We start from the raw sequence: 16174 nt of genomic DNA, 5'->3' as shown, positions 1-16174 counted from the left end.
CATTAATAACACTTCATTTTAACATTTACTCTCCTTTAACAGTCAGAAGCAAAGCATGCTGGGAACTAGAAATCTGTTGTAACTCATTCCGTGAATGTGTGTATATATATATATATATATGAACATACATTCACATTTATATGGAAACATGTACAGTATGTGTAATATATGTACACAATAAGGGATAAAACTTTGTGAATATTACATGTAATGCTATTTTTGTCTTCATTTATTAATATTTTATATGTATTAATATATAGCCTTTCATGGTCAATGCATTTATTACAGTATACTGAAAAATATAAGCACTAGTTTCCCATTTATGGAAATGTATTATGTAATATTTTGCAGTATATTCCCATATATTTTGCTCCGGAAGGGGACACTCACCACGTGGTTTTCTCATTGGTGTAGCGAACGCCAGGCACGCGGCCCACGCGCTGGACGACCAATCGGAGGCGAGCGTGACCCGACAACACCTTCACAACGCTGCTCATGCTAATGTTCTCCAGACTCACGCCGTTCACCTCCACTAGCTTATCACCGACACACAGACCCGCCAACTCTACACACACACACACACACACACACACACACACACACAAAATTTGACCTGATCTTGGATCAGTTTTATAATGTCGACACTTTTAACTGCACACTTGTAGAACACAAGCGCAGTGACTGATCCAAACCCTTCATACAACAGGCAGAACAAGCTGGTGGTGTCTCACCGGCAGCGCTGTTCCTCTGCACCTTACTGATGAAGACACTGAGTCCGTGTTCAGATCCTCCTCGCACACTGAAGCCCAGGTGACCATCATCATCCCTCCTGACGAGCGTCAACCTCAGCACCTCACCTGCGGACACACACACACACACACACACACACACACACACACAGCGGTCAGCTCTCACCGTCACACGCGCTGCTTCATCTGCTTTAGGGCTGCAACAACTCAGGGCCGCGGGAAGTGGGGCTGCAGCACCCCCTGTTTTCACAGAATTGTAAATGCAACGCATATGTTTGTTCATTAAAATGTATAAATTTTAAGCATTTAGTCATTTATTTGTAATAAACACTTTAAGTGGGCTATTTAAAAATTGTTATTTATATGTTAAATTATCGTTTTTAAAACATAAGCGCAGAGTGTTACGTAATATTGTGTGTGTGTGTGTCGAAAGAATTTGTCCGCAGCTGCTCAAAAAACAAAAACAAAAAAAACCGTCAAAAACCCCCCTGTCAGTGTTTTGTAAGGAACAGGCAAATATGTAAAATATAGCAGGAGACATTTTAATTGTTTACTAATAAAACAGTTATTTTTTATGTCAGTGTCGGCTAGACAGATGAAGTTGACGACTCGCGATCTTCGCAGCGCCAGAGAGAAATGCACATTTCATACGAATTGCATAAGCAGCGCAGTCTGTTTTCTTTCGTTTTGAATTGTTCTGCTTAAAAGTAGACATTTCAAGCTATCTATATGTCTCAGGTCTGTGAGGCAATAGGCTACCTTATAGGCCTACGCTGAGTTTCATTATGAGACGAGCTCCAGGTTCGCCAGCGCCTCCGTATCCTGATTATTTATTTTCTAATAGCCTATATTTAGGCTACTTCTTATTAAATCCAGACAATTTGTTGATGAAACATCGATTAAAATTAAGATACAATTAATACAAAACGAAATTAAATTTAAAGACAGGCTTTGTGCTTTCAGTTTGAGGTCTCTGTGAAAGTTTTAAAACATTATTTTAGTGCCGCTTTAGAGCGCTCACGTCCGTAACGGAGAACTGTCTGTAACATTTTTTTATTAATTTTTTGTGAAATAATTTTTTTTTTAAATGCGACTTAGTCCAGTGCGACTTAGGCTATAGATGTTTTTTTCTTCCCCGTGGCGCATTTTGTGACTGATATGCGACTCCGGATCAATAAAATAAAAGGGACTCCGGAATAAAAGCAGAATCAATAAAGTCAAAAATGTGATGTGCAGTCAGGTTTGAGTGTGTGCGCGTTTTTGGAGGAGTTTTATAGTCTTGATATTGTTTCTTATTCAAAAGTGGTGACGCCCCTATTCCCCCCCCCCCAAAAAAAAAATCTGCACCCCCAACCTAAAACCTCTTCCCGCGGCCCTGCAACAACTAATCGATAAAATCGATAATGAAAATTAGGGCTGCACAATATATTGAAATTATCGAAATATCGCAAATGTATAGATCTCGATGTGCATATACAGCTTGCAATAACTGGGGTCATGAACAAAAGACAAAGAGAAAATCACTCACTCTACACACTCTGGGGACATCAGAGACTTACTTTACATCTTGTGAAAGGGCATTATACCACCTCTTTAACCCGGCTTGCCTGTTAGGCGCTTTGACAGATGCGTGTGCTGTTTAGGGTCAACATTAACGTATTTGTTGGAAACTGTAAAGGGATAACTGTGTGTAATTGAATATAAATGTAAGACATTTCTAACATTTATTTTTAGGATAAAGAAATGACAGTAACAGGTTAATGTGTCCAGAGTCAGTGTGTGTGTGTGTTCCTGCAGAAAACTCTGAGTTTGTGTTCTTATTTTTATTTATTATCTTCATTTGTAATGATTTAAATTGTCCTTTTGCTTCATAGCTCTGTTGTACAGCAGAGATATAGATATATTCACTATGCTTTCATAGCATTCAGTTGCAAATTTGTTTGAAGGACAGCTTTGGCCAGGACGCTTAGTCAATAGAAAAAGTGCTTTTCAATCCGATTAATCTGAGAAATAATCGGCCAACTAATCAATTATTATTCACCCGTCTCACCCTCCATCCTGACGGCCGACGGTCCCAGGATTCCTGCAATCTCTCGGCTCACTGCGTTACAGAACAAACACATCCATCAGTCTTTATAAACACATCAAAATCATGTCAAAACTCACCAAAACCACTGCTGATCCCAGAGGAAAATATCATTTATTATGATTAGTAATTCTGTTTACAGCTTCTACTGTATTTGATGTTGATGTATAATTAAAAGTCATAAGTGTTCCCATTTATAAGTGATTTTAATCAACCCTATAAAGCACTGTATCTTATTTGATATGCAAATTTCATGCACATGATCAAAACTTCACTGATAAACAATCTCCTCCTGCTCTTCTGTTTTATCAAGTACAAGTCTTTTAGTTTAATTGTACAAACGTCCTCCTTCAGCTCGTGCTTCACGTGTCTTTCTGCTGATTATGTTTGATATTATTCATATTATTAATAATATTTCAAGGTGAACACTTACTGGACTGAAGAATGAAAAATCATGAGTATCAAATATGATCATCAGGCTTTTGAGGAAGGTTTATTAGTTCATTTCTCAATCATCATTGTGTTGTATTGCATTATATGTTTTAAAACTACAGAGCTCTGATCATAAAATATCATCTTATCATTTTATCATATCATTTTTGCTCAGTTCTGAGCTGTATTTCCCTCCATATTCTCACTATATCAGACTATATGAGCAGTAAAAGCTTGATGTATGAATTATGAAATATGATACTCAACAACAACAAAAACACATATGCAAAATTTTCTTTTTACAGGGTTAATTGAAGTATTTGACATAAAATGACAAAAAGTCTGTTTTATATGCTTCAAAAACTGTGTGAAAATCAATTGAACTTTGGTACACTGTAATATAACATTATAATAAAAATGATAAGCATATTTATATACAATAGCACTGTAGTACGTGGTATTGTAATATTATTTTGTTTTTTTGTTAGTCAATTATAACAAGATAAATTCAGTAGTTCACTGTTACTTTTATGAGGAGTTTAATTATTCATGTTGCGTTGATGTTGATATAATTCGGGCACTTTTTGGTTGATCCATGAACGCGCTTCTCTGAACGTGATGATGTTGACGCGCAGCCCGTGTCATAATCCCGCGGTCACGCGCGCGCGTTCACGAGCCTCAGGTGTCATTCCTCACCTCAGACCGCAAACTAACGCAAACAACCAACTTTTATGCGAGTACTTGTCGATATTCAGAGAGTTTTCAATGTGTTTAAACACTTACAGGCTATCAGAAGCAGCTCCGTTAATTTCAATGCTGAATAACGGCTGTCCATGACTATAAAACGCTCCGTGTTGCTTTAATCAATAAGTGAAAGACGGCACCAGTAAATTATATACCTTTATAAAACAACAATAATTCTCTGATCGACATTTGCTAACACTTTAACAGAAAGATGAAATTTTTACCTGTTTAAGTACTTATTTCCATCCTGAGGTGAGCATTGTAATTTCTGACGCCGGCGGCTAAACCGCACTCTGCCGTGACCCGCTCTGTGATTGGCCGAACTGAAAAGGTTGCAAGATTTCTATTGGATTCCACAACTGTCAATCTTCACTCGGAGGCGTGACATGTCGTGTAGTTCATTTTCCACTTTTTTTTGTTGTGTGTGGATTTGTTATATGTGCACGCTTTTTTATGCATATCATTTGAGAGATTACTTTCAAAATACAACATTTGTCACAGTGTTTTATTTGGTTTATTTCATAAGCATATACACTATGATCTACTACACCTTAACAAATTGTTTAAAAGAAAATAAAAAGGAAAAAGAAAATCATATGTGTGTGTGTGTTGGTGGTCTGATGTGTACATCATCAAGTCTGTCCCCTCATTAGAGTTTAGGATCAGTCCGTCACATAGACACTCTCAGACAACACACACACACACACACACACACACACACACACACACACACACACACACACACACACACACAGAGTGATATTGCATTATGAATACATGCTTTCAGGAGTAATTTCTTGTTATTTGTGAACGTTCACATATGCGTCATCAGGGATTGTTTGATATGTATCTAATTCTCTGTTTTCTGGATCCTGCTGACAGCCTTCCGGACCGCAGAGAGATCGGCCTTATCTCCAAACTCTTTCTCATGATGCTCCAGCAGAATTCCCTGAAAACACAAACACATAAGGACACAATACAGCTATAACACGATGACCGGCTTAAAGTCCCCCTGTGGTGAAAATCCAGCTTTTAATGTAGTTTATGTGTCTATGTGGGGTTTTTAATATGCTTTAAGACAAACCATGTGTAAGTTCATAAGTCGACACCATTGCTGAGTATTTCCTCCTTAAAACTGCAGTGAACCAAAGACAGTCTCAAACACACGCTTTGAAATCGCTGGTGTTTCTGACGTCACAAACTACCTTGTAATCAATCTGGGGTGCGTTTCCCGTACAACTATATAGCTCGCTGCTTAACTACCATAGTACGATGCATCGTTGGAGAAATCAACTAGCTAGTCACGACTGTTTCCCGAAACCGTCTGTCGCAAAGTATCGTTCAACCACGTTGGTTTATGACGTCTCGCACGTGGTGGACTAATAACTTATTTTAATTAATCTGTTTGAGATCGAATTAACGCTAGATTTTGTCATATAAGTTACAGACATGGCATCTGAAGACCATTTCTAATTTTTCTCAGTTATTTTGCTTTATTACCAGACTCAATATTTGGCTCGTTCTTACATAGTAGAGCACGTTCGCACATGCGCAGTCTTCAAAAACGGTGCTTTAAATCTCTTGACAAACTAAAAGACATAAATTACATTTGTATGTATTCTAAATAAATAACACGGGTTGTATTGAATGTCAGCTTGCTTATTTTGCTAAAGATAAGGATTTATTCAGTCTACATCTAATGTAAACTAGAAACTATGCTTCTAACGAGCTGTCGTTCCAACCACACAAGTTTGCGATGATGTTTGCGAACGTTCGTTTGAACGATGGTTTCGGGAAACACCAAATCGTTGAACTATGCTGATAACGACGGAACTTGCGACCATAGTTGGCTAACGATGCTTTCGGGAAACGCACCCCAGATCAACGTGTGATCGTCAACCAGTGGATCTCTGAGCTGAGTGAGTGAGTGAGTGGAGGCGGGGCTCATTTGCATATTCATAGTACCGCGCATACTAAATGAGCGAGAGTGTCGAGTTACATTCAAGATATTTGATGGCATTAAGATTTTTTTTCAAGGAAAAAACTTTTCAATATTTCATTTTGGTGATCAAAGATGAGTTTAAGGGATAAAATCAGGGATGTAGTGGAGGCTAAACGCACGTAAACGCCGTTTACGCACCTCCCAAAATTTGGAAATAGCGTTTGCCCACCTCCAAAGTGCGTTTATCCACCTCTACATTGCGTTTATCCACCTCTAAATTTCACGTTATTTGAGCGGACTTTGCTTTTCCAGTGCGTGATCGCCGATCGGCACATGATTCGAGCATTTGGGCCGTTAACTACAGAGCAGAACGCGCAGCGCGCAAACACGGAGCAGAGAGCGCAGCGCGCCGACACACACACACACACACACACACACACACACACACACACACACACACACACACACACACACACACACACACACACACACACACACACACACACACACACGGAACAAAGAGAACGGCGCACACACGTAGCAGAAAACACACGCTCGTGAAGTTATTAAACAAGCTGCGCGAGAATGAAACTTGATCGCAGCCGCAACAGGAAATCATTAAAACGATGCAAAAAAAAAGTTTTTTTTTCTTTTTTATTCATTACAGGCAGCTGGTTTAATGTAGGGAGCATGTCAAAACCCAACTGTACAAGAGATTCAGAGGGAATCAAGCCTGCATGCACCAGGTTAAAGACTTTTCCCTCTACAGGGAAACACTGATCCACATTTTTCTGATAGACCAAACAACTAATCAATTAATCGAGGAAATATTCAACAGATTAATCAACTATGAAAATTGTTGTATGTTAAGGGTGGTATTGGGGTTGTCCAATAGGGGGGATACAAATAATCCCAAATCCCTATCATTATGCACAAGTGCATTGCATTGGAAGCCCTGGATATAAGCCTCCCTCTCGATCTCTCCTAAATATTTTTGTTCTCTCTGTTTTGTCATTTAGTAAACTTGATAGATTTCAACCATATTATTCCTTTTTGAGTCTCTTTAACAAGAACTTAGATTAATGTATGAATTGAATAGTGATTGTGTGACCTATGATGAGGGAACAACCAGTGATACCCTTGGTAATACCATCAAATGATAGCCTATAGCGATGTCATCAGGATACACATACACCGGTAGGCAGTGGCCCACCTTACCGGGTGATCAAGTTGTGGTCCACCCCAGAATTTATAGTTTACCCACCTCTTTTTTTACCACTACACCACTGGATAAAATGATTGACTACAGGAGGACTTTAAGTTTCAGTCGCTAGTCATCAGGTAACAATCACCTTGACCAGAGGTCGTGACGCTTTTCAGCTGGCTGAGACATAACAAAAGCTAACATAGATATTTATCTTTAAAGAGCCGGAGAAAAGTTACCGTTTTATATGTTCTGACATTTGCATTTTAAAATCATGCATCATAAATTACCTGATTCTCTGGTCCAATCACATAAAGGCCTCCTAAAACAAAGCCCTCCCCCTTCCTGTTGCCATGGTAACCTTTCCTCCACACCTGCAGGATGTTCATCCAAACTCCAAACCGAGCGATTCCCAAATGCCTCATCGTCCTCCGTGTCGGACCGTAGAAAATCATCTGAAACATCATAAAGTTGGAGTTGATGGGCAAATATTTCCATCACTTTCCCAAAAATCTGAGCTTTTCCAACTATATTTACTTCATTTATTCTGATAACAAACTCCCAAAGGTCTAAAGAGTTAAAGATCTCCAGCAGGATCTGATCACCTTCTGGTCGAGGAATATCTCTCCAGTAAAGTAAGGTCTGAAGTGTTGAACCTCTGAGCCGATGTTCTCTTTCACCACAGCGACCAGAGACACTCCACTGACATCTAACTGAGCCTTCAGAGAGGAGAGTTCAGACGCCTCCTGCACACACACACACACACACACACACACACACACACACACACACACACACACACACACAGAGAGAGACACACACGCATGCAGGCACACACACACACACACACACACACACAAACAAACAGGCACACACACACACACACACTTTACTGTAAGTCCTGTGTGATTATTCACATGATAATATGAGTCAAACACACACACACACACACACACACCTCTCTGCACAGAGATCATCCTGGTCGTCTGACAGCCATAATAACGGCTCCGGTTCGCTTCCACAGAGATCCGGCCTTAAAGCTCTGCTCATCTTCTGTGAAACACACACACACACACACACACACACACACACACACACACACACACACACACACACACACACACACACACACACACACGTTCGATGGACTCAGGCTCATTTGGTGCTGGTTCTCTATTTGTTGAACGAACGGCACCAATCAGCAAATTACAGATTCATGAACAACTAAAAACACACAAAATGTCTTATTTTCCAGCACAAATATATAAACATTCTTAAATCAAGACGCATTCACTAGAGAAGAAGCATGACTTGGAAAATGTGTCAAAATAAAGTGAGTTTATGCTTAAAACAAGAACGAATATCTGGCAATGGAGTCAAAAAAAAAAAATGTTTTCCCTTTTAATTGGTTTAATGAACAGTGGCAAATATTTTTCTTGTTTTAAACATAATGTCCCTTGATTTTGACACATTTTTCAGAAAACAACATTTAGGGCTCTATCTCGCACCCAGCGCAATTGACTTTGTACAGCGACGCATGTATCATTCCTATTTTGCACCCGCACAGCGGACTTTTCCCTCCACAGACGCACGTCGGTAAATTAGGGAATGAACTTGCGCTCCCGGGGGCGGTTCAGTGAAAAGAGGAGGCGTGTTCCGGCGCAAACGTTCCCTGGTGCTATTTTGCAGTTCCAGAAAACAATTCCGCCACTGACCAGGAGAAACCTAGTCTAAAGTCAGTGGCGCGTTACGCATGTTATTCAGATGCTATTTTAAGGGCGCATGCTTGGCCATAATGTAGCGTGTGCACAACACACACACACTTTGATTCTCTCATCTACACAGACGCAGCAGTTCACATTTTTAGAAAACCATACATATTACCACACGAGGGAAATCATTGTTGTGTCCATGAAAAAATAGGCATAAATCTAGCTTACACATTTACCCAAATTATCATACGCCTGTTTAACCGAAGCTAATCTGGGTGTGTTTCTCCATCACCAATGTCACTTCTCTGTGTTTTACGGCCCTGACGAGAACGTCGGTCTCCTCGGCTGTGAACCGCTCCTGGCGCGCGTCTGGCAAATCCGCCGTTATAATAGCAATCCGCCATGGAACAAGCGCGCCTGCTCTTAAAGGGAATGTGAGATGACGCTCTGATTGGTTTATTTCACGTTACGCCCAAACCACACCTATGAGTAATAAAGCTACTTCAGACCAACACATTTTAGATTTGCGTCGGGTGCAAGAGTCATTTATCCCGCCGGTATAATAGCAACAGCGCCCGAGACCTGCCCACAAAGTTACTTGCGTTTCACGCTTGATACTTGCGTTTCAGATCGTTAAAATAGGGCCCATAATCTCTTCAGTCATTCTGCTTCTTCAGTAAATGCATCTTGATTTAAGAATGTTTAGATATTTGTGCTGGAAAACAAGACAGAAACACTGAGGAAGAACATCATTTTTTGCAGTTTATTTTGCAGAAAGTAAAGAAGCTGTGCAGATTAAAATCTGAATCTCACTGAGAAATGCCAGAGTCATATTTTACCCTAAATCCAAAATGGAAAAAAACTAAGAAACGATCATTAGCCTGAAGATAGTGACGAGTGAGATGTGGAGCTTGACCTGCGCTGGTGGACCTGAGATCGGCTCTGGCCAGCGAGTCCACATCGGCCCGGTCCGCTCGGCTCAGAAACAGATCTGTGTTAGCCAACAGAACAGAAGCTGCAACAACACACACACACACCACATACACACCCTCCAGATCCTGCAGGAACACTGGAGAAACACAGACAGAAACATTACTTTCATCCGGTCAAAGTTTCATGCTCTGTTTTGCAACACTGAAAATGCTTTGGCAATAGTACAAATGTAAAAATATTTGTCATGCCAATAAAGCACCTTAAAACTGAAAGAGAGAGAGAGAGAGAGAGAGAGAGAGACAGAGAGAGAGAGAGACAGAGAGGGAGACAGAGAGAGAGAGAGAGAGAGAGAGAGAGAGAGAGAAAGAGAGAGAGAGAGAAGAGAGAGAGAGAAAGAGAGAGAGAGAGAGAGAGAGAGAGACAGAGAGGGAGACAGAGAGAGAGAGAAAGAGAGAGAGAAAGAGGGAGAGAGAGAGAGAGAGAGAGAAAGAGAGAGACAGAGAGAGAGAGAGAGAGAGAGAGAGAGGGAGAGAGAGAGAGAGAGAGAAAGAGAGAGAGAGAAAGAGAGAGAGAGAGAGAGAGAGAGAAAGAGAGAGAGAAAGAGGGAGTGAGAGAGAGAGAGAGAAAGAGAGAGAGAGAGATCTAAATGTTAAAGTGATTCACTGACATGATTCATACACAATATATTGCTAAAGCATCAATACAAATACCAAATCTAACAAAACCGACAAAAATATTTGAATAATTTGAAAAATATTGCGTTATTTTATTTTTTTTATTTTAATGTTGTACTTTTCTTTTCTTTTTTCTTGGTTATTTAAACATTAAAGGAACATTCCATTCCATTCTTCAAACATTATGAGAAATTTACATTTGAATGTTCTTTGAAACAAGTTGTTACATTTAAAAATGTTACACGAACGTCCAACTAAAACGTTGTAGAAAAAAAGCTCCATGAACGATGAATAAATTATGTTTTGAGAACATTATTAAAGACCAGATAACTTTAAACAAACGTTAGCTGGGAAAATATCAGTTACTGGTCTCACATCAACGTGATATTATGGTGAACTCATAATCACAACCTTCCCAGTATTTACCAGATCGAAACAAAGCTAACCATGAAGCCGTTAGAAATCATTCATATTACAGAGTTGTTTTCTCTTTCTGGTTCAGAAATAAAACATGTACACTTACTGTCTGCCGCAGATCTCACAGGTGTGATGATGTTGTGTTTATTAGTGATGAATCTGGACTCATATATACAGCACTGACCCGAGCCATATCTGACAGAACAAACGCTTAACCAATCAGGAGGAAGAACAGAACGACACGTGACCTCAGCTTTATCTGGGATTCCTGTCAAACTGTTTGATAAATTAAATTAATGTTATTGTCTGGACTAATCTGAGAATGTAGAAGCTTTAGAAATAAAATAAAACAACTTTTCTGACAGCCGACAGAACACACACACACACATACACATACACACACACACACACACACACACACACACACTCACACTCAGCCGAACCGCTTTGAGATTTTAATTTATTATTTCAATAATTGAACAACACAATCACACATTCACAGTTCTCTGATGTCGGTGATCACATGAGATGCAAGTCAATATATAAAGCATTTCATTTTATTTTTATTTTTTTTATTTCTTTATTAATAGACATTTTTAAATGTAACATTTATGTATTTTATGTAATCAAGTGTTATTTTATATCAACACCTCAGCAATAAAGACCCTAAAATAAGGAAACAAACTCAAAATACAGTAATGCACTCAAAAGTGTGTGTTTATTGGTTTCTGTGTGTGTTTGTAGAGCGTGAAACATCGAGACGAACCCCTCATCAGTTTAGAGTCAGTCTGTCATCAACTACACACACACACACACACACTTCAATCTGCATACAGTAGAATAACATCTACATTACAGCTGAAGGAGTTTTCCAGCATTATGAGTGTGTGGTTATTTTTCTATCAGTTTAACAGCTTGAATGACGTCAGACTTCCTGACTTTATCTCCAAACTCCATCTCCCGGTGCTCCAGCAGGATTCCCTGTGGAAGGATCATATAGGAAGGGGTTTTTACAGGTTTTTAAACGGTTTACACACATTTTCAAAACTTTTTTTTTAACTTTACACACAAATCCAAGAATTACACACAGAAACTGCACAATTCCTCACATCTCTTGCTGAATGAAGCACAGAATATCACGAACATCTCAGAAGCAAACATGTGTCTTACGTTGCAAACATCTGTGCCATAATATTATATTTTTGGATATATCATACACACACAGTAATTCAAAACCTAAAGCTCTTCTTTCATGAGCTCATGTGTTCATTTCTGTACAAGACTGAGAGTAATTGTCAGAGAGATGTTGAAAAATTTATGTTAAACACGAAAGCAAGATTGAAACCAAACTATTTATATTTTTACTGTAAGCATTTGTGGTTATGAATACAGTATTACACAGTCCGAAAAAACTATAACTCGACCTTTGACCTTTTATAGGCCTATTCTAAAGCCATGATTGACTGGTGTTCAGTAAAGCAATGAGTGTTTGCACATGTAAGGAGTGTGTGTGTGTGTGTGTGTGTGTGTGTGTGTGTTCACACACACCTGTTGACGAGGTCCGATGACATAAACCGCACCCAAGACGAAGCCTTCGCCGCTCACGTTCCCCCAGAATCCTCTCTGATACGCAGGGCCGGCCCGCGGCATAGGCGGTATAGGCAAATGCTAGGGGCGCCACTCATCCATAGGGGCGCCAGAATGAGTGAACGAGTGAATTTTTTTTTTATTTTTTTTTTACTTTTTTTAAAATATATATATATATATAATACTATTTTAAAACCATTAATTAGAAATACTACCAAAAAAAAAAAAAAAAAAGTCCGGCTCACCAATCGTCCCCCGCCCATAGAGTGCTTGAAGTGCGTCAGAAACAGAGCGCGCGCGCGATCAGTTGTTGGTAATTTGTTGTGTAGCGTGCGCGACTCCGCATCCAATGTAGACAACACTGCTTTTGTTAACACACAGCTCGTAGAAACGGGCCTGACAGCTCGCGCCAGTTCTAGACGAGGTGAAAGTTTCCTGATTGTGACGGAAGGCCGAATTTACATGACACATTATAAATGAGCATAGTCTGCGATAGATACAGTACCAAAAAGAAGAGAAGAGGATAAAAGGGGATAAAGACAGAGGTAAAGTGATGTAGTGAATGAACAATTTATGGCATAGGAGTAAGATACTATAATTTCATGGCAGTTATTTTTACCTTAAACTTAATGTTAGCAGTTGTTCTGAGTTCTCCAGAGTCCCCAGACTGTGTGGTTTTGTAACAATCATGTCAGTTTTAAGACGCATTTTTTATTATCACTTTTTTATTAATGTTTTACTCTACAGTTGTGCAGTTGTGGGGATACAGTGCAGGCCAAAAGTTTGGAAACATTACTATTTTTAATGTTTTTGAAAAAAGTTTCTTCTGCTCATCAAGCCTGCATTTATTTGATCAAAAATACAGAAAAAATAATAAATATTGTGATATATTATTACAATTTAAAATAATTGGTTTTCAATTTATTATACTTTAAATTATCATTTATTTCTGTGATGCAAAGCTGAATTTTCAGCATCATTACTCCAGTCTTCAGTGTCACATGTGACATCCAGTCTATCACATGATCCTTTAGAAATCATTTTAATATTCTAAATTATTATGAGTGTTGGAAACAGTTCTGCTGCCTAATATATTTGATGAATAAAATGTTAAAAAGAACTGCATTTATTTAAAATAAAATAAAAATATTTTCTAATTATATAAATCATCTTTACGATCACTTTTTTATCAATTTAACACATCCTTGCTGAATAAAAGTATTGATTTATTTCAACCAAAAAACAAAAACAAAAAAACAACTGACCCCAAATTACTGACCAGTAGTGTATATTGTTGTTACAAAAGATTTCTATTTCTTAAAACATTTAAAAAAAATTTTTTTTTTACTATTTATTTATCAAAGTATCCTAAAAAAGTATCACAGGTTATGAAAAAATATTAAGCAGCAGAACTGTTTCCAACTTTGATAATGAATCATCATATTAGAATGATTTCTAAAGTAGATGTGATAAGTACTACTAAAGTAAATGTGATAGACCGGATGTCACATGTGACACTGAAGACTGGAGTAATGATGCTGAAAATTCAGCTTTGCATCACAGAAATAAATGATAATTTAAAGTATAATAAATTGAAAACCAATTATTTTAAATTGTAATGATATATCACAATATTACATTTTTTTCTGTATTTTTGATCAAATAAATGCAGGCTTGATGAGCAGAAGAAATTTCTTTCAAAAACATTAAAAATAGTAATGTTTTGGCCTGTACATTTTATGGCATAGTAATGATATTTATTTACAGGTTTATTCAAAATAGCAAAGTTCACATTAAATCTTTATTGTAAATCGTGCTATAAAAGATAATGGGGACTTGACTTGAATGCTATGTAATGCTCTTGGTATTTGTGTTTAGGCTGTAATGTGTGTGTGTGTGTGTGTATATAGGCCTATATATATATATATATATATATATATATATATATATATATATATATATATATATATATATATATATATATATATATATGCTAAATCATGAACACAATGACGGGGTGAAATGGGCTGTGATGCATGGGGCGCCAGGTAAAATCTTGCCTAGGGCAGCAAATTGGTCAGGGCCGGCCCTGTGCACTAACTCCAAAATACATTATAATATATTTAATAATATATAATTAACATATACTCTTATTAGAAGAGTATCAGTATCACCGGGGTTATTATCGCTCACTAAAACTAAAACCATATAAAAATGTATAAATTAATAAAAAAAATAAAAAATGAAAAAATGAAATAAAAGGCAACATTTCAAATTTTCATTTAGTTTAAAACCAAAAACTAAAATTACGTATAATTAACATATATTAACATGAAAACAGAAACTAATTCAAAATATCAACAAAAAGCTAATAGTATGTCAATGACACTAACATAACACTATATTCAATAAACTATTTTTCAAACTTGTTTCAAAACAAGACTTTAAAGTAAATAAACGTTTTTACAATTAAAATTGAATAAATTCTAACCAACATAATAGAATGAGAATGATAAACACTGTCGTCCAAAAGACAAGTAGATCTTAGATTAAAATGCTCAAATCTTCTGGAGTTATTGAGATTTCCAGATGAATATAAACTCGATGTTATGGTGGATATGAATCCAGACTCACATGATCCCAATTCCGGGCAGTGTGAACACGGGCAGACTGATGGGAAGCAGGAACCACAGAGACATCTCTGACACTCTTCTGAAAGAGTTTCTCTCAATCATTTCATCAACTCAAACTCCACTCATCTTCAGTCACAGCTCAACACATCCCAGAACAACTGAGGTCTGAGGAGATATCCCCTCAGCGGCGTGTGTGTGTGTGTGTGTGACTGAGGAGAGAAACACACGTGATGCTCCTCCTCTTCCTCATCATCACCTCAACTCATCAAACAACCTCTGGATCCACATCTGAGAGAAACACTGGATAAATCTCCTTCTGTGTTCGTGTTTTCTTCAGGTGTTCTTCAGCGCGTGTCCAGCAGGGGGCAGACAGTACATTACATTACATTACATTACATTTACATTTACGCATTAGGCAGACACTTTGATCCATTGCATTTTATTTTCAAGATACACATTTACATTCTCATCAGTTCTTGCTTACCCTGGGAATCGAACCCATGACCTTGGCGTCGCAAGCGCTCTACTATGGAAGTCTTTAGGTAGCAATATTCAATTTGAAATGTAATATGCAAAATGACAATGTAATATGTAAAATGACAGTGCATTTCTGTTTTTAAATTTACATTTTCCATTACATTTATGCAACGTTTGGTTCAAAATGAAACAATTATATAATTTACATTTGCCATTTCATACACTGGTTTTAATATGTAAATTGAATCCATATTTTAACGCTTTATAAGTTGCAAAATGAAAATGTATTACAGAAATGAATAGATATGTTTAACATGTTCGAGCAAAAACTGTAGCAAAATTATCATTTAAATGTTATTTTTCTTAATTGCATTTACACTCACAGGTAAGACACTTGCGACTGCATTTTCATTAAATGTCCCTCAATTATTGTAGCAAAATTCAATGTGCAAATTGCAAATGCCTTCCGAGCCGATCACGTCCCCGCCCCCTCCCACCCTGTCAATCACTGCGTGAAGTTGGCCCCGCCCCCTCCTACCCTGTCAATCACTGCGTGAAGTTGGCCCCGCCCCCTCCTACCCTGT

At 38.0% G+C, this 16174-nt stretch overlaps 2 protein-coding genes and 2 long non-coding RNA genes across 7 annotated transcripts in view; 1 reads left to right on the top strand and 3 right to left on the bottom strand.

Moving 5' to 3' along the window:
• The window catches only part of pdzd7b (PDZ domain containing 7b), a 35591-nt gene extending 31286 nt beyond the window's left edge, over positions 1-4305 (bottom strand). The window contains exons 1-4 of one of the 2 annotated variants that reach the window (XM_082152421.1): positions 4236-4305; positions 2800-2850; positions 732-857; positions 391-565 (exon numbers count right to left, since the gene is read on the bottom strand). In XM_082152421.1, the coding sequence (XP_082008547.1) occupies positions 391-565; positions 732-857; positions 2800-2806 (308 nt within the window). In that variant the 5' untranslated portion in view covers positions 2807-2850; positions 4236-4305. Of the gene's footprint in view, positions 1-390; positions 566-731; positions 858-2790; positions 2851-4235 lie in introns of those variants that run through there. The other variant, XM_082152420.1, reaches the window with a different exon arrangement.
• LOC309485581 overlaps positions 1-16174 on the top strand; it is a 109947-nt gene that overhangs the window by 91698 nt on the left and 2075 nt on the right. The gene's annotated exons all lie outside the window — the stretch shown is intronic.
• selenou1b (selenoprotein U1b) lies at positions 4510-12526 on the bottom strand. 3 transcript variants are annotated; one of them, XM_082152477.1, is made up of 7 exons: positions 12442-12526; positions 11000-11874; positions 9786-9938; positions 8116-8210; positions 7763-7903; positions 7448-7612; positions 4510-4960 (listed from the first exon to the last, which is right to left on the bottom strand). In XM_082152477.1, coding segments are annotated over exons 2-7 (654 nt in total). In that variant the 5' UTR covers positions 11001-11874; positions 12442-12526; the 3' UTR covers positions 4510-4861. The 3 variants fall into 3 exon arrangements, with proteins under 3 accessions (XP_082008603.1, XP_082008605.1, XP_082008604.1); XM_082152479.1 differs by having other exon boundaries at positions 8116-8199; XM_082152478.1 differs by having other exon boundaries at positions 8116-8199; positions 9786-11874.
• Positions 12654-13929, bottom strand: LOC309484700. Its single transcript, XR_014200947.1, has 2 exons — positions 13739-13929; positions 12654-13633 (listed from the first exon to the last, which is right to left on the bottom strand). It is a non-coding gene; the product is annotated as an uncharacterized lncRNA (long non-coding RNA).

Source organism: Leuciscus leuciscus (assembly GCF_965113295.1).
Source record: "Leuciscus leuciscus genome assembly, chromosome: 21".
Classification (NCBI taxonomy): domain Eukaryota; kingdom Metazoa; phylum Chordata; class Actinopteri; order Cypriniformes; family Leuciscidae; genus Leuciscus; species Leuciscus leuciscus.
The sequence above is the reverse complement of the archived record's forward strand: the minus strand, read 5'-3'. Positions and strand labels throughout refer to the sequence as shown.